This window comes from Leptonychotes weddellii, chromosome 1 (genome assembly GCF_054177405.1).
Source record: "Leptonychotes weddellii isolate Sample4059 chromosome 1, ASM5417740v2, whole genome shotgun sequence".
Lineage (NCBI taxonomy): Eukaryota > Metazoa > Chordata > Mammalia > Carnivora > Phocidae > Leptonychotes > Leptonychotes weddellii.
Genome location: NC_138369.1, coordinates 140,892,284 through 140,917,839, shown reverse-complemented (window position 1 = coordinate 140,917,839; position 25,556 = coordinate 140,892,284). Strand labels below are relative to the sequence as shown.

At 42.4% G+C, this 25,556-nt stretch overlaps 1 protein-coding gene across 1 annotated transcript in view; it reads left to right on the top strand.

Moving 5' to 3' along the window:
* TMPRSS7 (transmembrane serine protease 7) overlaps positions 1 to 19,656 on the top strand; it is a 32,697-nt gene extending 13,041 nt beyond the window's left edge. Inside the window, exons 8-16 of the mRNA XM_031036276.2 lie at positions 2,801 to 2,907; positions 6,400 to 6,536; positions 8,382 to 8,489; positions 10,963 to 11,073; positions 11,865 to 11,981; positions 12,881 to 13,052; positions 15,367 to 15,635; positions 17,172 to 17,308; positions 19,149 to 19,656. Coding sequence (XP_030892136.1) covers positions 2,801 to 2,907; positions 6,400 to 6,536; positions 8,382 to 8,489; positions 10,963 to 11,073; positions 11,865 to 11,981; positions 12,881 to 13,052; positions 15,367 to 15,635; positions 17,172 to 17,308; positions 19,149 to 19,319 — 1,329 coding nt within the window. The 3' untranslated portion in view covers positions 19,320 to 19,656. The remainder of the gene's footprint in view (positions 1 to 2,800; positions 2,908 to 6,399; positions 6,537 to 8,381; positions 8,490 to 10,962; positions 11,074 to 11,864; positions 11,982 to 12,880; positions 13,053 to 15,366; positions 15,636 to 17,171; positions 17,309 to 19,148) is intronic.
* Positions 19,657 to 25,556: the final 5,900 nt, after the last annotated feature.

Below are 25,556 nucleotides of genomic sequence, written 5' to 3'. Positions count from 1 at the left end.
AACTCAGAAGAGAAACATGGAGTGGGGTTTTGAATTGTTTTATCACAGAAGCCATCAGCCTAGCACCCACCAACTTAGGTGCATCCGACACAAGCAGAGATTACTGTGGCCCATGTTAATTCACCTCCTCTCATCACTTAGGAAAAAGGTGGGATTCCCCAGAGAGGAATCCCTCTTCCCTGCTTCTGTGGCAAACATGTAACCACTGAAGTTTCCAGTGCCCGTTGGAAACGGTGCAGTGGGTTCTGCGTCCTGTTGCTACCACTGACTAGAGAAATATTTCAATACAGGGGGTCCAGATCAGGAGAAATCCTCCCCTTACTTGGTAAAAGTTCCCAAAGCAAAGGCAGGGGTTGGGCAGTGGGAACAGAGAACACAGGACGTAGAAGGAAATAGCATACTTCGTGGTTTTTCATTTTTGTCCATTTGTTGAACAAAATAGCTCACAATGCTTTGTGGAACTGCACCTCATGACCCCACTGGGGTCAAGCTGGCTAATATCAGTAGTGCCTCCTGGCCAATCTGGCCACAAATGGAGATTTGTGTGCAAATCTGTGTCAGTGGAATCTAGTGTGCAAGGGGACTTAATTCTTCTCACTGGGAAGAAGATTTGTAGATTGGGGGGTGGTGATGCATTTAAATCTATTCTACTTTGGAGTGATGGAACACAGTGAAAATGCCTATGTAAGCTTCTTATGAAGAATTGCGTTGGAGTATGTCCTTATGCTATAAAATTACAGTGGTTACTCAAGGTATTTACTATCAGTTTGCATCTTTTCTTCTTTTTTTTAATTTGAAGAAAAAAATCAGATAACAAGACTGGGGAAAAAATTAATGTGTGCCCTCAGGAACCCTTGGTTTTTATTGAACATAAGACAGTCCTGTTCCTGGGGTACCTGGGTGGCTCAGTCGTTAAGCATCTGCCTTCGGCTCAGGTCATGATCCCAGGGTCCTGGGATCGAGCCCCGCATTGGGCTCCCTGCTCCGCGGGAAGCCTGCTTCTCCCTCTCCCACTCCCCCTGCTTGTGTTCCTGCTCTCGCTATCTTTCTCTCTGTCAAATAAAGAAATAAAATCTTAAAAAAGAAAAAAAAGACAATCCCTTTCCTCTTGAGCCCTCACTGTCCATTTCCAGGCGCCATGACACACTGTGGCACCTGGAAAGACCACCATGTGGCCTTCAGGGAAATGCAGGGCAACCTTGGGCATTCCACTTATTTTTGGTTGGTTTTGATTTCTTCTATAAAATGTGACTCATACTCCCTTCCTAACTGTGTTGTTGTGATGTTTAAATGAGAGACATAAAGAGCCTCTCGAAGATACGTTGAGGGAGGAGGGCTACTATATTTAAGTACATGTTAGAAAGAAGTACATGCACACAACAAAGAAATTGTAACATCAAATATGATGACATCTCTAAAAAACCAAATATCAGAGTAATAAAAGTCAATGGGTAAAATCCATCTCTTAAAAGAAAAAGACAACAGGATTGAATCACAAAGTGTTACCTATAACTTAATTGTATATTATTTACAAAAGATGGCAGAATAAAAAGTGATTTAATAAAGCTGAAAGTAAAAGGGTGGGCAATATCATATCGACATTGTAAACAAAAAGAAACTAGGCATCAGAACCTTAGCACCAGACAACGTGGAAGTCAACATTAGGGCAACAACATTGGGTGAGAAATGGAAGGTGATCTATAATGATGAAGAGGGCAATCCACGTGAAGGTCTGTGATAATTATTTATGTACCAAAGGACATAACATTAATACTCATGAATCAAAATCTATAGGAAATACAGAGAGAAATGGACGATGCTTAACTATGAGATTTTAGTTCCTTTCTGTTGGTTCCTGACAGAGGTAGTGGGGACAATAACTACAGCTAGGAAGGATATTGAACCACACAAATAATGAGTTTGGCTATATACCTACGTATATACATACATCCATACATTACTCTTTTCTTTCACCCTTGGAGCATTCACAAATTCGATCACATCAAAATCCTTAATAAATAAAAACATTAAAAGGCAATATAGGCAACAAATAATTTCTTATCTAATTAGTATAGAATTAGAAAACTTGAGAGTGGGTGAACAAAAATTCCACTCCCTGGAAATGTGAAAACTCTCTCTAAATAATTCCTGGGTCAAAGTGAAAATTAAAACTAAAATCATGACATAACAAACATAATGTATGTATATGTCATACAATGTTGTAAAAAGGTCAGCTCTGTGTGTGTGTGTGAGTGTGCACACACCCATGTGAGAGGGTGTGTGCTCTATGGACAGCCTCTTCTCTTGTTTGATCCTGTCTGAACAGACCCAGGAGTGACTCAGTGACTGCCTTCAGGAATACCCAGGTTGCATATGAAGAGGATGCTGATTCATTATCTAAATAATCTGAATCGTGCTTTAAATAAACTATGTCGTTATTGTCACCGAAGGAGGAAACTGTGTGCACTCATTAACAAGGGGGTGTTTTCAAGCTCATTTATAAGGAGGACACCGACATCTAAAGATAATCTAATGTGTCCCATGTCACCCAGCACACTGAAACTGGGGCCTAAGAGCCGCTCCCTGAGCACCGGGCCACCCACTTCCCTCTCTTTTATGCTCTTCTCATTCTGGTTTGTTGGGGCAGGGGGGTCGGGTCTACCCCACCAAAGGCCATAGGGCACAAAAAATAAAATGCCCCGAGGACAGCAAGTCAAGGGAATGAGTTCTGAGTGAGGAATCAGCCTGAAACATGTCCTTCAACTGAAACATTTTTCTGACTTATGTTTGTTTTTCACAGACTTCCTTATCAACCCTTGGCATAGCACTGAAATTCCATAACTATTCAATAACCAAGAAGAGTGTGAAAGGCTGTGACCATGGATGGTGGGAAATTAATGAGCACATGTAAGTGGGTTCCAGATGTAAGGAATCTGATGAAAGGCCTGACCCAGAGGTTCAAAACCTTGGATTCCTTGTCCCCAAAGAGTTTGCACTTTACTATTTACAGATAGGGAAACCGAAGGGTACAGGGGTTAAAGAACTTGCTCAAGGTCACTCAGTTCATATGTGATTAAGCCAGGTTTCAAATCCATGTCTTAGGGCTCCCAAGTCCTTGCTGGCCCACTGCTCTTTGCTGCTGGGCCATGGGTGTGTACACTCTACACTTTACAAAAAACAGCTAGGCAGATGAAATCTTTCAAAACATGGAGTCCTGGAGGAAATAGTGACTAGGAGTCCCGGTGATAGGAAAGGTAGAAACCATTAGCCAGTTCTTTGCGGGAGGAGAGGCTGGTTTGGCCTGGCTATATCCTGAGGCTGGGACACGGGTTGAGGCTGATCAGAGAAATCTAGATGACTGAGCTTCCTGAACTGACCTAGGAGCTCCTCACTCTCACCGTTTCATTTGTCCTTTAGTTGTTGTTATTGCTTATTTGCTTCTGAAGTCATAATAGATCTTGAATTTAAAAATATAGAATGTCCTGTTGCTGCAGCAGAGTAACTTCTAAGTTTACTTTCAGGTAAGATTTTTTTGTGAAGTTAGCCTAAGGGACTTGCCTGCTAATTCTATGCTCATTGCTGATCCATGAATGAGAGCTTCCTTTTCTAAATGATTTTCCTGAATGACCTTCTTTCATTTTCTTTAGACTCTCAGATTACGTGCTAAAATAGTCACTGGTTCTGTCTTCACTGGACTAGATCCTATCTGATTTAAGAGCATTCTTGGATCCATTATTAAGACTTGTACTCCTGGGCGCCTGGGTGGCTCAGATGGTTAAGCGTCTGCCTTCGGCTCAGGTCATGATCTCAGGGTCCTGGGATCGAGTCCCGCATCGGGCTCCCTGCTCCTTGGGAGCCTGCTTCTCCCTCTGCCTCTCTCTCTCTCTCTGTCTCTCATGAATAAATAAATAAAATTAAAAAAAAAAAAAAGACTTGTACTCCTTTTGGGAATATTTTTGAATCAGGGTCTATTATGTAGGAGGCAGAATACCTGGGTTCAGATTCCAGCTCTGGTATTTAGTAGCTATATTAACTGGGACAAATTATTTAACCTCTTCGATTTTCAGTCTGCAAATGAGCTAATAATTCCTACTTAATAAGGTGGGATTTTTTGGTAGGCATTCAATGAGATGATGCCTACTACACACCAAAAAAATATTAGCCATTATTACAATTAATAAGATTGTTTTGGATAGAGTTGTTGAATCACTATTTTGTATACCTGAAATTAATGTAACATCACATGTCAACTATACTAAAAAAAAAAGATTGCTTTGGAAATGACATTGGATGGATAAATACTATAGAATGTGCTCCCTCTCCAAGTTTTAAGGATTCTATATTCTGATATTTAATTAGAGGTCCAGAAAACAAATCTTTACAATTCTTTTGTAAAATGTGATACTATTTTGTTGTTGTTGTTGTTGTTCTAAGTAACAACCCCCACCACCCACGGAGTGTTGCTGCCAAAGTAAGAGCAAGATCTTCTCCCAAGCAATCAAGACCAGGACAGCTCTCTGCCCTAAATACTTTCTTGGAAGGACCAACTCTTCCCTTTGTCTGGCGGGCTGGCTGAAATCCTAGCAGATTCTTTTGATGCTAGTAACACCCTTAGGATTTGAAATGCCAGCCTTTCCCATTATCAGTTCTCTTCATCTAAAAAGGAAAGGCTCTAATTGAACTAATTTCCGACACTTTGCTGAAAAGTTGCCTAAAGGTGCTGGGCTTGTAATAGGGAAGTAGGAAAAGGTAATGCTGATGCCAAGAAGCCTAGTTAGTGCTCCTGAATTCAGAGAAGGTGGGGATGGGGTGTGCATGCTCAGAGCAGCTAGAATGCAGCCTATGAACCCTGAAGAAATGGATGTCCTTCCTAGGAAGTTTTGCAGAGCAGAGTTCCTGAAGGAAAAGCTGTTGGTGCCTTAGAAGGCTCTAGGGTTTAGTACTAGGCAGACTTGTGTCCTAATTCTGCTTCTACTTTCTCACTATTTTGAACTTTAACTCATTACTTCCCCTACTTAACTTCTCGGTTGTCTTACCTGTCACGTGTCTGTAGCTGTAAACCGACTCTTGCTGGTTTCTCCAATTTCTCACTTTTTTTTTTTTAACTTTTGTTCCATTAGATGCCACTATGCCCCCATTCCTTACTGTTGTCTTCAAACTCCAGCCCAAGCATGGATTCAAAGGTTCCTTTTTTTCTTGACTCCTCCTTAACATCCCAGTAAGATCCATCTTCACAAGAAAGCTCTAGTAAGTGTTAATGGAGAGCACAAATAAAATCACTACAAGATACAAATGATAATGACTATGTTTTCAGAACAGGATTCTGATCCCAAGATGATCGACTGGATCCTGGCCCCAAAAGGTTAACATGGATTCCAGGTGTCTCTCAGAGCCTGGCTCCACTTCACCAAGTGGCCACCTACCTGTAGCTGCTATCTCTTCCTCTGTCCCAGGAGCTGGTCTATCAACCCATCAGGGCCTGAACTTTAGCCCAGCTGCAAAAGAGTCCTCCTGAAATATATGTGAACACTTTCCTTCTTTGAACCTTAAAACCACCACCTCTGTGGTCCTCCCATAGAATGCTGGTGTCTGATCCATGGAACTTTCGTGGTTCCCAAGGGCCATGGGGGCGAGGAGTGATGGGCATTCACAGATTCCAGTGGAGGAGGTCCCTCCTCAACCTGCCTGTTTGCTGTTTCCCTTTGAGACTTTGTAGGGTTCACCCTGGGAAGAGCTTTGCCTACACAGGGCAGAGACCTAACTTACCATGGGCCCCCAGCATAGTAATATTTCATGTTCTACTAACCACAGTGCTCATATAATGAGAATTACTAACAGGAGGGGCATTTCCTCTTAGGTACAAGAAATAAGAAAAATCAAGGTAAGGAAATATTGCAGACAGACATTACTATTTTGAAATTCTACCAAGGACAAGCCCCAAAGTACACATCGGTTTTCAATTGAGTTTGAAAAAACATTGTTGTGTTTTACTTTAAGTATTGCTGGGATTCTTTGCATATTTTCATCCTGAGCTCATGGAGTCTGCTCTGCTCCATGGCGACGTTTGTGGGCAAAAGCAGGCATTTCTTGTTGTTACATCGTTATTTACGCAGAAAAAAAGAGAGGACCCATAGTTCTTCTGATAATAAGTATTGGCGAGGAAAACACTAGGTAACAGTCAATAGCAGTGCTATTGTATTTAGCAGAGTAGAAAATCAAGGGGACCGAAGTTACTCAGTCACAGTCACTTAGCATAGATTGGAGAACTACCATTAGCTCTGCCGTAAGCATCTCATTTTATGAGGCCCAAAGTACCAAAGTATCAGTGCGTTCACTGTCAATGGGGATGCAGTTGACAGACCCTCATCCATGTCTCTTCCCTGACTCTCGCCTCCTCAGGTACTGTGGCTCCTATATGGATCACCAGACGGTTTTCCGAGTGCCTAGCCCGCTCGCTCACATTGAGCTGCAGTGCAGTTCAAAGCTTTCCGACAAGCCACTTTTGGTGGAATATGGAAGTTACAACATTAGTCAACGTAAGCCTGGAATTAGCTCTTTAGAAAATCCTAATAAATCGTTAAACAGAGCCTAATACTTTGTAACTCTAAACCTTGAGAAATTAAGGAATAAAAACGGATTTATTTCTGCTATTTACTACTAATATGTAAATAAATATAAATATATGTAATACAAACAAAATATATAATAAATAAGACAAAAAATTATGTATTTATTATGGCTATAGTTTAAACTATAGAAGAAATAATATAATTATTTGGTACAATTGAAAAATAATTTCTTACCTTATTCCTGAAATATGGGACAAAACCATTTCTTGATTTCTTGTTCTTGCTACTCATAAATCTTTGTACATATGATGTTTATACCAACATTTGGTGGATCAGAAAGCAACCGTTGTGACTCACTTTAGCCCATGACCCACAGGGAGAGCTGCCACACCAAGAACCATGGGGACAGTGGCCAGGAAGTGGTCAGCAGTGTTTAAGGGAAGTCTTTAGGGCTGGAGAGAGTAGATATTGCCTCAGGAAATTCTCAACACGTTTTAAAAGGGAAAAAGTAAGGGTTAACCACTTGAGAGACTTGAGAGAAAGCTCATTTAGAGCCTTCCTTCTTTGCCAATATACCCGCTTCTGGATCTGGAATATTACACTTCTCACTAGCAGAATATTACCATTTCCAGCAAGAATAGCAGGTAAATAGTGAGCCATCTTATTTTCAATTGTTTTTTTCAAACCATGAATATTTTCTAGAAACCTACCCTCTCCGTGTGTGCCAATGAGATAGTAGAAGACCTGACCATGCGTTCCCGCCATTCTTGTGCACAAGGGGAATGTCTTAGTCTGTTCCGGCTACTCTAACAAAATACCACAGACTGCATAGCTTATAAAGAACAGAAATTTATTTCTCACGTTTTGGAGGCTGGACGTCTGAGATCAGGATGCCAGCATGGTCAGCTGAGGGCTCTCTCTGGGTTGTAGACTTCTTGTATCCTCATGTGGTGGAAGAGGGTGAGGGAGTTCTGCGAGACCTCTTTTATAAAGGCATCGATCTTATTCATGAGGCCTCTGCCTTCATCACTTAATTCCCTCCCGAAAGCCCTTCTTCCTAATATCATCACATTGGGCACTAAGATTTCAACATATGAATTTGTGGGGCCCACCAACATTCAGACCATAGCAACAAAGGAGGATTTATTATTTCTAATATATTTAGCTATAAGCCCAGGATTTATGATTCAAGATCAGGCAGGGAATGGATCTTTGACGAGTAGCCTGGTTGAGGTGGACTGGGAGGTAGAAGGCAGGAGTCCTGAGTTTTGAGGCCAGTCAGTCATCTCTCTAGGCCCAAGTGTCTAAGATCAGTAGTTACTAATGTATTTGGGGACAGAGATCACTTGATAATGTAATTAAAAGCACAGACTCCTCAGAACAGTGCATCTGATCATATAGGATTCAGAGACACCAGAAGGCCATTTGTAATTCCCTGGGGAGTCTAAAGACTTCACACTAAGACTGCTGGACTCTCTAAAGCATATTCCAGCTTTTGCTTTCTCTGAGTCAATGACAAAGCCGGATTGCTGAGAGAAAAATGGAGATAGTAGAAGTTTGATTATACACGTGACCTGGATCCAGTGTCCACTCAGAGCCTCTGGTGGATTAGTTTACTTTCCTCTGCTCTCCTAAATTCATCTTTTTTGTCTTTCAGTTATCACCTATAGCTTGATTTGATGGAAAAAGTGTATAATTACTATCGCTACATTGCCAATTCCTTAACCACCTAGTACTTCATAGTTCTTTGTTCATGTGGTCTGATGACGTTGAGAGACTCACACAAGGCTTCCTCTGTTTTATTGTCTCTAGCCTGTCCTGTTGGATCTTTTAGATGTTCCTCTGGCTTGTGTGTCCCTCAGGCCCAGCGATGTGATGGAGTTAATGACTGCTTTGATGAAAGTGACGAACTTTTCTGTGGTGGGTATTCAAGTTGTACTATGGCTTTCTTATGAATAAGTAACTTCTCAGGGCCATTGTTGCTGCTGGTGTATATCCTGGGTCTTTGTAGCTGTTATCTATTGCTGCATAGCAAGATACTCCCAAACTCAGTGGCTGACAACAATCATTTATTCTGGACCATGCATCCATGGGTTGTTTGAGATAGGACTGATCTAGACCGGCCTCAGCTGGGTGGCTCTGCTTTAAGCAGTAGGTCCTCCTAAGTTTGGTTCTTGCCAGGTTGGTGTCAGATCTACTGCTCATGGCTCTTTTTCTCATTGAACTAGTGGGCTGGCCATGGCAGTGGTAGAAGCAAAAGAGGAGTGAGCAAAACCACATGGTTCCTCGTAAGTTTTGGGCTTGGAACCAGTACACCATCACTTACGTCATATTCCATCAGTCAAAGTGAGTCCTAGAGCTAAGGCCATAGTCAAGGGGCAGGAAGCTTATCCTGCACACTTTGGGGCCATGGTGAGGGTGGAGGTGTATAATACTACCATAGGGAGTGAGGATCTGCGGCCAGCAATTCAGTGAACCACAATCTTCAACTAACAATCCTCTTTCAAAGCACAGATCTTTTATCTAGAGAGTAGCTCAGAATCTGCAGAGGAGTCAACTCAGCACATTCATTCATGGAGCACAGGTGTTGTGAAGGAGAGAATTATTACTCTTATTACCTGTATAGTTTGCAACAACGTCACACCTGCAATGACTAAGGGGCAGGGTATTGGACATTCCTATTTTGGACAGAGGTTCTCTCTCTTGGTTTTTTGTTACTATTTGCACATCATTCCTGAATCCACCTCCAGTTTCAGGGTGTAACATGGGGAGGATAGTTCACCAGACCGTATGACACCATTGGCAACACTTTTTCCTAAAGATCCAGATTTTAATTCAAATACAATTGCAATGGTGAAGCTATTTAATTTCTTTCATATTCTTGGAGAGATAGTAGAGTTAATATAACTATGAAAAACTTATATTCATGAAAAATAACCTATGACTCTATACCTTTTTTTTTTTTTTGACAAAACAAAATCATACTCTCTTAACTTATGGCTCACTGACCTTTTCAATCTATAGGGTTTTCTATTGCTTAAGAAAATAAATGCTGGCCGTTATATAGTGAGTGAGGTTGCTGGTGCTTTTTACATTATTATCATTCCCTGCTATGATGCTCCAAACAGAAGTGATTATTGTTACTTTATAAGAAGGGCTGTTTTGGGGCGCCTGGGTGGCTCAGTTGGTTAAGCGACTGCCTTCAGCTCAGGTCATGGTCCCGGAGTCCTGGGATCGAGTCCCGCATCGGGCTCCCTGCTCTGCGGGGAGCCTGCTTCTCCCTCTCCCACTCCCCCTGCTTGTGTTCCCTCTCTCGCTGTGTCTCTCTCTGTCAAATAAATAAGTAAAATCTTTAAAAAAAAAGTAAGAAGGGCTGTTTTTAGTAATCATTATTTCTCATTGTGCCATTTTGAAAACTATTCTCTAGGAGTCAGCCAGGTACACCCGGAAGCTCAATGAGAATTTCAGGGCAGCCATGTCCTCCACAGCTACCCCAAACCCCTAACAAGAGATGCCACTGAAAACACGAGAGCAGATAACAAAAATGATCACTTTTCACAAAACCAGAAATGTCTAAGGAATCATACCTTCCAAGAGTGCTTGCTAATTTACTGCACCTGTCCCTTGTCCAAAGGCAATTCATGAAAATATTCCAAAGAAGAAAACTTGTGATAATTTACAATGGTGTTTCTTAATTCAGGAAATGGATCACCCAGGACAAAATCATTTTAAAGAGCGTTTTCCTTATACGCAGATCACAAGCCCATTGTCCTTTAAGATCTCATAGCTATTAATCTATTCAACAAAACTTTAATGAGCACCTACTATGTAGTCAGGGGCCTGAGGTACAAAGATGAATAAGACAAAATCTTCAATGTAAGGACACTCCCACTTTGTTTAGGAAGGCAGACAAGTTCAATTTTATGTATTTAGTTATTTAATTTTTTTTTTGAAAGAGAGAGAGAGGAGAGAGAATCTTAAGCAGGCTCCACATGCTGAGACAATGACCTGAGCCGAAATCAAGAGTTAGAGCTGAGCTGACTTGAGTCACTCAGGCACCCCAGACAAGTTCAATCTCGATAACAGCCTATGATTTTTATTTTCCTTAAAAGAAAATCTCACGATGCATTTAATCGTGATTAAGTAAACAAATTGCCAGGGTTGAACACACTTAGGCAAAAGCAAAAATCAGAGCTGACAAACTCAGAGCACTAGGAATTACAGCAAAGTTTCTACCTCTGCTTTCCTCACGCAAGTGTCAGGTTTGAGGAAAACACACTTTTTATTTTATGTAAGTCATCTTAACCATGTGCACCATTAGAGGGGCCCTGCTGGTTCTCAGAAGCCAACTGATGTCTCAGGCTCACGAGCTTTCTGTCTGTTCTCATTCTAGTGACTCTTAAGCCTGCCTGCAACGCCAGCTCTCTTGGACAGCATGGCCCTCTGGTCTGTGACGGCTTCAGGGACTGTGAGGATGGCCAGGATGAGCAGAACTGCACTCAAAGTGAGGGAGAGTCCTCTGCACTCTGCTCTTCTTCCAGAACACTCTGCTAAGTCGGAACTGAAATCCCTCTGGGGGGTTAGGGCAATTGACTTGCCCCAGTTTTCCCAAGACTTACCCAGTTTTAGCACTGAAAATCCCAGTTCCCTGGAATCCTCTTGGCCCCAGGCAAAACGGGACAGTTGGTCACTGAGTTGAGTGTGTGTGTTGAGTGTGTGCACACGTGTGTGTGTGTGTGTCCGTGTAAATACTGGAAGCTTTTCATTGCTTATTTGCTTTTAATGCTGCTTGAGAGTAAAGGATGCTGAGGACGTGATCTAGCAGGACTTACCAGGTACCGTGATGGGGCATGTTCTATTCTAGCCACTGCAGAAGCACACACCACTAGAGTTGTGAACAAATGTGCTGTGATTCACAAAGCCTGCCCATTTTCCCCGTAATGATATGAAAGGACTGAATATGGTATTGATCTTTGCTCAAAATTTTCTTGGAGAACAAGACAAAATAATTAATAGCACAGAGACCACGGCCTACAGCAAGCGATAGGGCCAACTGCTTTGCATCTGCCATCGGATTGGTTCTCAACAGGTGCGCCTGCCTGCCCGCCTTCCGATGGCTCTGCTGGGGTGAGGGGACTGGTCACCGTGGGCTTGCTTCATCGCCTCTGCCATGTTTCCCAGAGCAGCGAACACTGATGCCACGGCTACCCCATCCATGGAGGATGGAGTTGAGTGTCATTCCCTCAAGTATGTTTCTGGGCAGGAAAAACTCTTTCCTCTTTTGTTCATTTTTAGGCATTCCATGTAACAAGAGGACTTTTAAGTGTGGCAATGATATTTGCTTCAGGAAACAGAACGCGCAGTGTGATGGGACAATGGATTGCCCCGATGGAAGCGATGAAGAAGGCTGCAGTAAGTAGAAATACGTTCTTTCCCACTCCTTGCATTCTGTCCTCAGCTTCCGGTTGTTCATTTTCATTCCCTTCTTGGGGTAAATGCCCCTGGCAAAAGTTGGGGTCCAGGGAAGAATAGTAAATATTGGAGAACTGTGTCTGAAATGATTTCTCAGAATTAAAAACTCTGGAGTGGATTCTGTCTTCTTTCTTGATAACAAGCATCAAAGCCTCAGGTGTTTATGAGAACTTTCACTTTCTGATAACTCTAATCAAGGGAGAAGCTCCTAAATAAAAAGGCCACAAGAGAAGAAACATATTGGAACACAGTGGATAACTGTTATTTAAGCCTTATGTTATAATCAATACCAAGTGCTGCTTCTTTCTTTAGTGATGACCTGAGAACCGTGATCTGCCATATGTTAGTATGTGGTCTCTAACTGGCCACCTGGCAGCATGTTAGTAATGCAGCCTTATCAATACAATTTGCCCCGGAGAATAATTGCTCTGGTAACTAGTTTTTCTTAACAGGTTTTCATTTGTCTTGGACTTAGAAATTCTCTCTCGAATGCTTCCTCTCAAATCAGCATGCCTCCAAAGACGCATTCAATTCTGTTGCGTTTGAAATTCATCTTTTCCTCTCTAATAATCTAAGTCCCACAGCTCCTGTTCATATCAGGGCAGCTGTTGCTAACAAGTCCCCCCCTCCTTGAATCAATGTGCTTTATTGTATGGAGACTCTGTGTGCCGCCTGTTCTCAGGAGGGAGTGGTTTGTGGGTGCCTTTCCTCTAGATAAGCGAGAAGTTTCACATTGCTTGTCTGGGGCCTCAGTTCCCAATGGAGCTCGAAACCGGACTTAATTTCCAGTTTTTCTTCCAAGTCTGCTTTTAAATCACGGGGCCCTTCCTTTCCTGAAGGCTGCAGCGGGGGCTCCTCCACCCTCCACCGCATCATTGGGGGCACCGACACGCAGGAAGGGGGTTGGCCGTGGCAAGTCAGCCTCCACTTTGTCGGATCTGCCTACTGTGCAGCCTCGCTCATCTCCAGGGAGTGGCTTCTTTCTGCGGCCCACTGTTTCCATGGAAACAGGTAGGGCATCCCAATTCTTACTCTAAGATGGCACACTCTCTGATCCCAGACCATACATCCGTCCTCAAGTTGTGGAAGGAAGCTGCCCGCTAGGGACATTCGATCAATTTAAATGGGTGTGTGTGTGTGTGTGTGTGTGTGTGTGTGTGTGTGTGTAGAATGGGCACTGGACTTCTATTTAGAGTGGAAGGGTAATGATTCTTCACCCAGTTTCCAAAGTATTGGTTGGGGGGAGGGTTCCCATACCACCAGGCAACTCTCTGACACCAGTTGAGTGTCTTAGAATTTAACTCAATTCTGACCCTGTCTGCCTGCAGATAGCATCAGATTAAGCAGGTGAAGGGCTCAACCCTACAAGACTGTCCCTCCTAGCCTACCTCAGACACCTGTTGCAAGTCCAGGTTGTCACCGTCCTTCTGGCTCAACAGCTATAGAGGTTCCAACCATCTCTTCCTGGGGTTCAATTAATTTGCTGGAGCAGTTCATAGAACCCAGAAAAACAGTTCACTTTCTAGATCACTGGTTTATTGTCAAAGGGTATAACTCAGGAACAACCAGAGGGAAGAGATGCCCAGGGCAAGGTTTGGGGAAAGGGTGAGGAGCTGTCATGCCCGCCACAGGTGCACCCCTCTCCCAGAGCCACTCTCCCTGAATCTCCATGTGTTCACCAACCCTGAAGCTCTCTGAACCCTGTCCTTTTGGGTGTTTATGGAGGCTTCATTACATAGACATGACTGATTAAATCATTGGCATTGGTGGTGGATTCTAACCTCCATGCTTCTCCCCTCCTCAGAGATCAGCGAGTAGGACTGAAAGTTGCAATCCTCCAATCACATAGTTGGTTCTCCTGGCCACCAGCTCCTGACCTTGGGTGGGGTCCAAAAGTCACTCATTAACATAACAGGACAGCTTTGTGGCTCTATTCACTTGGGAAACTCCAAGGGTTTTTAAGAGCTGTGCCAGAAACGAGATAAAGACCAAATATATATTTCTGATTATAAATCACAATCTCACAGAGGGGAATCATGCAAAGGTCCATTATTAGGGCTCACATTGGAAGAGCTCTGACTGCCTTTACGAATGGGATTGTTATGGGGCAGATGCTCTTCCAGCTCAGAGTGAAAGGGAAGCTTAGAACAAATAACCACTAAAATGTAACCTCATTTGGAATCTAGTGGATCTTAGGTACAAAAATATATCATTCGTTTCTCATTCCGAATTTGTTAAAGTAGAGTATTTCAACCAATTTATACAATTTAACTATTTGCTTCTTTTGGAAATTACAGAATTCACGTTCATGACTAAAATGGCTATGCTTCTCTTTAATCAGTAGTCTTTTACCCTATGACACTGCTCCAAGTACTGTGTTAACCTTAATACTCCCCCGGGGTCCCCAGTGCCACCTGTGAGATGTCAGCTGCACAGATTCGGGGCCACACTCTTTGGGCTCTGTCCTTATTTTTCTTGCAAAGCTTTTGCAATCTCTTCACCCCACTAGAACAATCTCTTCACCCCACTAGAACAAGGCTGCTGTGCAGGTGGAGCTGGGTACCTCACATGGAGACTGCAAGACCCTCAGTGACTTTGTGCAAGGCCACAGGGGTCAGAAGTAGAGTTCTGGAAGGGCTGACAAAGAGTGGGGCCCCTGTGAATGGTCATGCTTGAGCAGTTGTAGCTATGATCTTTCAGGCTTCTGGTAGATGACAAGAAGGAATTTCATCAAATTCCTCCTTATCGCACTTTGATTTCTCCCATCCAAGTACTAACCAGGACCAACCCTGCTTAGCTTCCGAGATCAGACGAAATCGGGTGCGTTCAGGGTGGTATGGCCGTAGACCGCACTTTGATTTCTAAACTCTCTTGGAATTCATATCATTTGAATTTGGCAAAAGGATTCCCAGACCTCTGTCCTACTGGCCCTGTCTGTCCCCATCAAATGCCTATGTCAGCATGAATAGGAAGAATGTAACAAATTAATTCCAGTCACATTCTTGACCTGTGTATGGTTCATGAGATAGCAGGGGCAACAGAATTTCCAGCAGTTCTTTAAGATGGGAGAGGGAATTTTCTGGAACATAGCTACCATGCACCACCCCTACTATACTTTCCTTCATCTCTGGTTTTACTAGGAGACAAGGGAGGCTCAGAAAAGTTGTGCTTTTTGCCATGTCAGTGAACAGAGCCAGGGACTACTATAGGAACTGGAAGGTAGGCCTTCCTCTCCCTCTGCCCTTGTCTGTCTGCAGAGGGCTTGTGTCCAAACCCTGCGTGGTTCTCCAAATCCTGGCCACTGACTTTCTTCCTTTTCTGCTAGGTTGTCAGACCCCACGCCATGGACTGCTCACCTTGGGATGTATGTGCAGGGGAATGCTAAGTTCGTCTCCCCGGTGAAAAGAATTGTGGTCCATGAATACTATAACAGTCAGACCTTTGACTATGACATTGCTCTGCTACAGCTCAGTACGGCCTGGCCTGAGACACTGAAACAGCTCATTCAGCCAATATGCATTCCTCCTGCTGGCCAGAAAGTGCGCAGTGGGGAGAAGTGCTGGGTAACTGGCTGGGGGCGAAGGCACGAAGCAGGTGTGTGAACGAGTAAATGGTCATGCCCTTCCCCTCCAGATAATACTCACTTGCGTTGATGTGGTGCTTTGGGGTTCACAGAGAGGGTTTTTGTATATGGTCTCATTTGAGCTTCTGATAATTCTAAGAAGTAGAATAGAGGAAGGTGTCACTATTCCTATTTTATGATATTCTTCTCTTACCCCCAAAAGAAGCAAGACCCACCTCACAAGGGGAAGGAGTCCTGTGAGCAAGGCAAGATTGGATAGATAGTATGGGCCCTTTTCAAACTTTATTGGGTTTTCCACTATAGAAGAGCAATTCCTCTTTACTTTTAGGTTCCCTTTCATCCAAAGAAGCGATTCCTTTTCTTAAAGAAGAGAAGGATGCCCGCCCCCCCCCATGGTGTCAAGTCACAGGCAACTGTCTGGATTATGCCAGTATGGCCGTCACAAGGGCAACTCACCAGGCAGATGAGAGTCAGGGCTGAAAGCCAGCCTGCCCTTATCTCCCCGCACTGCAAATTCACGCCCTGGGTTCCATCAGCCTAGAATCAGACCGCCTGGAGGGGATGCCTCCTTACAATCCCTTCACCCTAGCTGGCGTCTCTATCATTATGCACAAAGGTCGGACTGGTAGGGAAGTCCCTACATTTGCTCCGTCAAGGTTTTTCATGGTCTAGGATTCAAGGTTGATTCCAAATGAGCAGCGAGAGGAAGAAGCCATAGCTTTGTGAGCACTGCCCCAGAGCTGATGCTCTTCCTTCGGCTCCCATGCCTCTCAGAGTCCCTTGCAGCCATTTCCAAGGGTTTAGGACAGATGTATTTTCTGCAAACCTTGGCCTCGTTTTGACACCCTCTAAACATTCCTTGCGGGCAGCTTCTCCAGGGCTCACTGCCAGCATGTGGCATGTGGTTAATGCCCTCCCAGTGGCCTGCTGGGATCTCAGGACCCTAATGAGGGAGGGCGGCTCACGGCTCCAACACCTGTAACCTATCAGGACTGTGTTCCAGGCTTTAATTACATTATCCTATATCACAGGAGGGAAGAGTCTATTCAACCAGCTTTATCGTGAGACATCTCTTTATAAGCATGAGTGTGAGTGTATTTATTTTTCTGAATAATTTTAGCCAGACAGGATAAAAAGGAAGTGAAAGGGCTATAACAAAACTTTTGTTTTTATGGTTCCCAGGACTCTCCCATATATCAGATTATGCCGCTCCATTTAAGGGGTGGTCCTCTCAACCAGTAAGTATTAGTAACTGTTGGGATTCACAGTCCTACCGGAAGCAGGAAGTCCGTGGTGAAGGAGTATGGCTCAGTGGCTCCCATGATTGAATCAGACCTTGGGTCTGAATCCTGCTCTATTACCTGTGAGGTGTGTGCCGTCGGGCACTCCCTCTAACCTCCTCAGCCTCTATTTCTTCATCAGCAAAATGGGGATTATAAAAGAATTTACATAAAACATTGTTCTGAGATAATGTGAGTAGATGGTCTAATAGCACCCTGAATAAGTGTAATCGTTACCATGATTTCTACTTCCCATGTGTTTTCCAGACAATAAAGGCTCCCCCGTTTTGCAGCAAGCAGAGGTAGAGCTCATTGACCAAACCCTCTGTGTTTCCACCTATGGGATCATCACTTCACGGATGCTCTGCGCAGGCGTCATGTCAGGCAAGAGAGATGCTTGCAGGGTAAGTCATTGCATCTTTCCTTTGCCAAGAGGTTATACTTTCCATAAATGCTTTCATGTTTAACTTGCACAACACTGGGAAATAACTAGGACAGGTATTTCCCTTAATTCAGATATTAATTATAATCTAATTGCCTAAGATCAGGGAAAGACCTAAATAATTAGGTCTATAAAACTCAGTTTTCTGGCTCCCATGTATTTTCCTCCAACATTTAGAAAATTAGGTTGGGATTTATCATTCTGCCATAATTTATTTTCTTATGACCAGAACTAAAAAACAAAGCAGTTCTCTCTCTCTCTCTCTCTCTCATTCTCTCTCTCTCTCTCTCTCTCTCACACACACACACACACACACACAGTGTTTTAGGATGGTTAGCTGAAATATCAGGGTTTTATTCACTTGCTCTTTGATGCATAGACTGGGGGAAGGGAAAGAGGACTGGGAGAGGTGACAGAGGACACTCATTCGCATGCCTCTGGTTAGGCCCCCTGACAGTGGTCAAGTTGGAGTTCATCTTCGTGGGGACGTTTCTAAGTCTCAGATTCCAACCTATGCAGACAGCTGTGTGATTGCCAAAAAGTGAACAGATGATTTAGAGGATGAAGAGGGCAGTGGGAGCTGTTCCCACATCTCTCCACAACCGTAGCCACTATGCCACGAAAACTCATCTTACTATAATAATGGGTTTTATCTTCTGAACTCCTATTTTGCGGCAAGCACTAGATCCTTTACATAAATTCATTCAAGTCTTTCTTTCACCCCATTTTACGGAAGAGGAAACTGGGACACGGAGAGAGTAAGCAAATTACCCAAGGTCACACAGCTAGTAAGTAAATGCCTGAGCTGGAATGTGAACCCTTACCTGTCTAATGCTAAAGCTGCGATGTTTTGGCTGCTTCCTGAGGTTAGTCAGTTCTATAGCCCTGTTCCACCTAGCCACCAAAGTTTACAGGTCAACTTAGATTTAGTAGAGCTGGTGTCATGATAATTAAAATAGAAAGAGTCCAGTTTCTCTACCAGTCAGAATTCATCTACTCAGGGTTGGAATTGGGGGGTGGGACTCGGGGGCAAATTCGGAATGCTTTTTTTTAATCTTTGCCTCTAGCTGAGTTGCAGCTTTACCTGTCTTCCAAACTAGAAAAATAAAGTCCAGGGGTTATGATTTAAAGAATGGGTACTGTAGGAATTATGTTTACACTTTGAATTATTTTTGTCTTTGCTTTGCTTTGTGGAGTTGAGGTATCAGAAGGGACTCTCAGATGAGGGTGATTTGTCCCTGATGGCTGTGGGCCAGTGAGTCTTAGGGGTTACCTAGGGGTGTGGTTCTTCACCATTCATTGTCAGAATCCTGAGCCAACCACTGAAGTTGCATGGCCCAGAGGCAGAGGTCAACTTGCCAAGATAACTCGGGTTCCTGAGGTTGTTGTCAGGGCTAAATGACCCAAAATAGTACCTGGCAGACAGCTCACGCTAAATAAATGTTAGCCATTATTACTCCTACACTCCTACTACTATGGCTACCTCCACTACTATTGAGGTTTGTTCTTTGTTTGGGATATGTGAGAGTTGTTTCCCCTACAAGAATATTCCAAAGATACTCTTGGCCTAAAGAATTACATTTCTTGTGACAAATGCAGCTTTTTGATTTTAGCAAGAATAATTCTAAAATGACGTTAGAAGCTTCGTATTATTTCCTGACCCTTCTCCAAACTACGTAATGATTAGCCAAGCGAAAACTTTCCAGAACGGGAGTTTTGCTACAATCCATTAGACACATTAATGACAAAATTGATGATCATGGGAGAAAGGTACTTCCTACTTACATTATCTTCTTGTGCAGGGAGATTCGGGTGGACCTTTATCTTGTCGAAGAAAAACTGATGGAAAATGGGTTTTGACCGGCATCGTTAGCTGGGGACATGGATGCGGAAGACCAAACTTCCCTGGTGTTTACACAAGAGTGTCAAACTTTGTTCCCTGGATTCATAAATATGTCCCTTCTCTTTTGTAAAAGTACAAGTTGGAGTTTTGACTATGATTTCTGTGATAGATTCTTTAAAAAAACTGTAATTATCCATAAAATGAGACCCAATTTTTTTCTTCTGTAAATTTCAGATTGCTTTCATTTGATGTTTATCGAAAGGCAGAGAAATTAATATGTATTTTATTCCAGGAAAATTTGCCTCAAGGATAGAACTGTATTCATTCTTAAGCATCAAGGGGCCATTTAGGAAACCTAAAGTAATGTCATGAATCAAGACTCTAAAATAAGATAAGAAATGGGTGAGATGCTCAAGAATCCATTCTTAAATTTATGTTTCTGTTCAAGGTACAGATATTTATAAGGATTTAGGCAAATCTGATTTATTAAAATAAAAAAATTCCATTAAAAATGCCTGATTTCAGTGTTCTAATAAAAGTAAATGCACAAAAATATCTCTTTTATAAATGCAAATGAATCCAAGCTCAGTTATTGACAAAGGAAGTACCTATATTGTTGGTTTCCAATCCAATTTTGTCTAACCATATCATAACAGACTTTTTTTCAACCATGACACAGGGTAATATTATGTACAGAGAAACCAATCTCCTAACCAACAAAACTGCCAACCTAACTTACTTGGCTCTTTCATGCCAAGATGCCAGAATGACATGGAACTATATTCATGAAAATCATGGAATGAAGCATCATGGTAGTTCGACTGAACTATGGGATTTAAACTAAACATGGGATTTAAGGAATTGTGATAATACCGCTCAGCAGTTGAATGATAAGGGAATTTTTAGATGATTGGTTTTTTTTTAATTTTTCATTGTTATGTTAATCACCATACATTACATCATTAGTTTTTGATGTAGTGTTCCATGATTCATTGTTTGTGTATAACACCCAGTGCTCCATGCATAATGTGCCCTCTTTAATACCCATCACCAGGCTAACCCATCCCCCCATGCTCTCCCCTCTAGAACCCTGTTTGTTTTTCAGAGTCCATCTGAAAAGTCTCTCATGGAGAGTCCATCCAGAGTCTCTCATGGTTCATCTCCCCATCCGATTTCCCCCCCTTCATTCTTCCTCTCCTGCTATCTTCTTCTTCTTCTTTTTTTTTTTTAACATATATTGTATTATTTGTTTCAGAGGTACAGATCTGTGATTCAACAGTCTTGCGCAGTTCACAGCACTCACAATAGCACATACCCTCCCCATTGTCTATCACCCAGCCACCCCATCCCTCCCACCCCCAAACCACTCCAGCAACCCTCAGTTTGTTTCCTGAGATTAAGAATTCCTCATATCAGTGAGATCATATGCTACATGTCTTTCTCTGATTGACTTATTTCACTCAGCATAATACCCTCCAGTTCCATCCACGTCATTGCAAATGGCAAGATCTCATTCCTTTTGATGGCTGCATAATATTCCATTACACCGCATCTTCTTTATCCATTCATCTGTTGATGGACATCTTGGCTCTTTCCACAGTTTGGTTATTGTGGACATTGCTGCCAAAAACATTGCAGTGTACGTAGCCCTTTGGATCCTAGATGATTGTTTTGAAAGTCAAAATTTTCAGAAATATTATCATTTGGCTTCTGATTGTTTTTTTTAAATAAAACCCCAGTGGCCTAGACTTACTTCTATTTTCAGGGCATTATAATACCTAGCATAGTTGTAAACCTGTAATACATGCTCAATACATCACAGTTATTGACTTATTTGATCTTGATTTAGAAGGTTTCATATTTGATCTCGGAATAAACTTTCCATGAACAGAGGCTAGACTTAACAATACCACTGACTAGGGGAAAACAGCAGGAAGGAGAAGAATGATAACATTTGTTTTCTCTGGGACAGAGTCAAAGGAGTAATAACAATGCTATTTTTAAGTAGGGTCCAGAATAATGAAAATGGTTTTGTGGGGCTTCAGAAGATCTTAATGTAACAGTAAAAGGAGAGAAAGAGAGCAAAAGGGGTCATTCTCTGGATCAGACAGAAAAACTGAAATGTGGATTTAATATCCCTGAAATAGTGAATAATTTCCAGTTCACAGAATATATTTTGATTTGCCAAAAGACTGTTTCCATCAGGTAAAAGACACAACATTTTAATGATACCTTTATGAACAGGCTCCTAAGGATTCAGTAAACCAGCTATGGCATAGTACAATTCAGAGTGCCAAGTGCACCACTTAATTCACAAAGTGGGACTTAGCTACTAAATTCACTGTGTAGAAGAACAAATTAGGCTGACAGTTCTTAAAACCAAGTTTATTTTGCCTGGGATTGCTATGACCTCGGTACAAGGTGAATTGTACTTTTTTTTTTTAAAGATTTTGTTTATTTGCCAGAGAGAGAGCGAGCAAGCACAAGCAGGGGGAGCAGCAGGCAGAGGGAGAGGGAGAGGGAGAAGCAGACTCCCCGCTGAGCGATGTGGACTTGATCCCAGGACCCTGAGGTCATGACCCAAGCTGAAGGCAGACACTTAACTGACTGAGCCACCCAGGCATCCTTGAATTGTATTTTTTATTCATGGTCAATTTTAAGGAGATTTACAATTTAAAAACATCACCAACACCTTGAGTAAGTTTGTGATCTCAGTTAGGAGATGGAAGAGGGCTAGCTTGATCTATCAGATTCAATGCAGGGAATTTTTCAAACCACATGTACATGCTACCACTCTACGCGCTTGCTTGCTCAAATGTGATTGTACCATGTTCTTCAGCAGTGCAGGGGTGGGGAAAAGGTTCAGAAACACCAACCTAACTTACTTGGCTATTTTATGTCAACATGCCAGGATGACATGGAACTTTATTTCTTTATTCTTTAATATACTTTATTCTTGCAAAAGTGTGAATAGAGGCAGATCCAAAGACTGGATTAGTTGGCAGAGAGGAATGGTCTCCATAAACCAAGACAGGAGCATTTCTATGGGCCAGACTACTGGGGACGCTTGCCCTCCTTCACAGTGTCTTCAGATCTGCAAACTGCAACCTCACAAACCAACCCTTTCCCAATTGTTTTCTGCTTGATTAGTCTGAAAGGCTGACCCAATTGCCTATGTTCACAGTAGTAGTGCTTGTCACCTGACAACATATGGATATATATTGTGCTTTCAAGAGGCACAGGCCTGTTTGAAGGTAATGAGATGCTTTGGTGCTTTGGTGATGTCACTTAGATGATGTTACTTTATTTTTCAGTTTATAAAATAATCATTTGGAAAATTATTTGCTCTCAAAGGAGAGATGAAGAAAAAGAGCAAGTACTATGACAAGAAAAACAAAATTGAAAATCTTCTACTGGTCAGCAAGTCTTGGCAACAAGTAGATTTTAATTTTTTACTGTTATTTACATTTTACCCCTTAAGCAAACTAAAGCAATTGAGTCAATAATAATTTGAAATTATATTAAAAAGAACTATTTGTGCAAGAATAGTATACTTAAAAAAAATGTTGGAATAATTTTATGAGAGAACAATACCCTTTAAAAAGCTACCCCTATAGAAAGAGATTTTAAAGAAATGGCAAAAACAAACCTATATAGAATTTGGTTTCTCATCCAAAAATCTTTAACTTCCATCAAGAATTGTTTAATCTAATTTTGGTTACCTCAGGGGAGAAACATTTCTTTCTTACTCATTCTGAATCCTTAGTTTAGAGTCAGACTGACTGGCAGGATGAAAAAGTCCTCAAGAAGAGATTGGGACACTTATCTACATTCTAGATCAGCTCTCTGGAGATTAAGAAATTTGCAGTTATCAGAAATCAGGAACAAGTTGCAAGTAAGAATTTAAATAGTTCAGGTAGTATTGGGAGGTGTCAACAAGTGTCAGTGATCAAAAAAATGCAACAGGACAGGAACACAAATCAATATCAAAAGAAAATCTATTGAGTCAAGGATTATTGCTGGCTGCCAAGGGTTGGAGGTGGGTGGGGATTACTTACAAAGATCATTACAGTCACAGAAAGTAAGGGAATATTTACTGAGACCCTGCTATTTGTCAGGTACAGGAATAAATGCTTTATTCTAATTACTTCATTTAATTGTCTTTACTGGGTAGGAATCATTTTATAATGAGGAAAGAAGCTTGGGGAGCCTGGGGGGCTCAGTTAGTTAAGCTTCCAACTCAGTTTCAGCTCAGGTCATGAGTTCAGGTGGTGAGATCGAGCCCCACATCAAGAATTAAGATTCTCTCTCTCCCTCTCTCTCTTGCTCCCACCCCACCCCACTTGTGTGTGCATTCTCTCTCTCTCAAGAAGAAGAAGCAGCAGCTCATAGATATTGAACAACTTGCCCAAGAGCACACAGTAGTGCGAGTCCTAAATCTGTTTGTCTTCAAGACCTATATTACCATAGAGATGCCAACTGTATGCAAGGATTAGGTTTATGGAATTATAGAAATGCATCCTAATCTAGTTTAGAGATTACATAAACCCTGCTTCCCACTACTCAGAAAGCATTAGGAGATCTGGTTTAGAGTGTGTTTGTGACAGTAAACAGTATCTTTTTGATCCTCTGGAGGGTGAAGGAAATTTTAAGCATCTATTCAAAGAGAAACCGGGCTTGGAAGACAGCTACAATTCATCCAACACAGGGAGGGAATCTCCCATTGAGACTAAGCTCCTGCAGTCAAACCAGGGAACTGTGGGAAAGGTTGTCTGGGCCCTGGGTAAGGATGGGGGTCCAGGTTTGAGAGGTCTTGGTGATTCTAGTGGGCGTCTCAGGCCCTGGGCCTACCAAACCATCATTGCTGAGAATATCATTCTATCATTCCAGTTAACCAACATTTATATAGGGCACGGTGCTCGACACGGAGATAAGCACTGGGAATTCACAGGTACTTCAAGGAGCTTAAACAGTAGAGGAGACAGATGAGACAAAAATTACTGCTCATCCTTCATGTTAGCCATTTGGGCCACTTTACTGATTCTCAGACAGTAAAAGTAAAACAGACCCCAGTTGGGTGCCTGGGTGGCTCAGTTGGTTAAGCGACTGCCTTCGGCTCAGGTCGTGATCCTGGAGTCCCTGGATCGAGTCCCGCATTGGGCTCCCTGCTCAGCAGGGAGTCTGCCTCTCCCTCTGACCCTCCCCCTTCTCATGTGCTCTCTCTCTCTCTCTCTCAAATAAATGGATAGAATCTTTGAGAAAAAAAAAAACAACAAACAGACCCCAGTTTACAGTCCTTATTCCTGAACGCCCCTCTTCTTTCCCATACAGCACAGCTACTGTCCTTACCACCTTTAACTCTTTGTTTCCAATTTCACATAAAAAAAACTGAAGGTATAATTGGCATTTAACATGATATTAGTTTCAGGTGTACAACATAACGATGCAATATTTGTGTAAATGATCACCACAATAAGTCTAGTTAATGTCCACCCCCACACATAGTTACAGGGTTTTTTTTCTCCTGATGAGAACTTTTAAGATCTACTCTCTGAGCAACTTTCAAATCTGCAACACATATTCTAAACTACAGTCGCCGTGCTGAACATTGCACCCCCATATCCTACTTATTCCACCTTCTCGATGGGGCCTGAGGTGATTGCCCTATTTATAATTGTACCTCCTCTTTCCCCTAACCTTCACCACAAGACACTCCAGCCTCCCTTCCTCTGCTTTATTTTTTTTCCATAGCACAAATCATTTCAAATATTCTAGAAATGTTAAGTTTGATTCTCCTCATTAAATATAAGCCTCACAATGGCCATGATTTTGTTTTATTTAACTATCTCTTCAGACTTATCCCAAGCACCCAGAAGAATGTTTGACACCTAGCAAGCACTTAGTACTATTTGCTGAATTAAATTGGACTGAATATGATGCATTTAACATAGGTGCAAGGTGCATTGGTCGCAGAGAAGAGTGTGGATGACTTCTGGTGCAGGAGGCAAGCCAGGGAAGGTTTCGTAGAAAAAGTAAGTCTCAGCTAGAAGCTAAAGGTGAATGGGAATGGTCCATGCAGAAAGTGGGTAGGAAAAACATTGTAAGCAGAGCGAACATCATATACAAAGAAGTGGGGGTGGCAGTAGAATGGGACAGGTGAGGGTCAGCCCGGAAGAGGAATCTGATCAGGCAAGAGGGGTGTCCTGATTATTGAATGTCTGAGAAGGAAGACAAGATGTCAGTTATTGTAAGGAAAGGTGCAGAAAGGTGCAGGCTCCCTTTCTCTTTGCACCCCATATTCATTTTCTTCTATGAGCTCTAGGAGGCTGACCCCCAACTCTGTCACCAGTTCCCAATGGGAGTCACG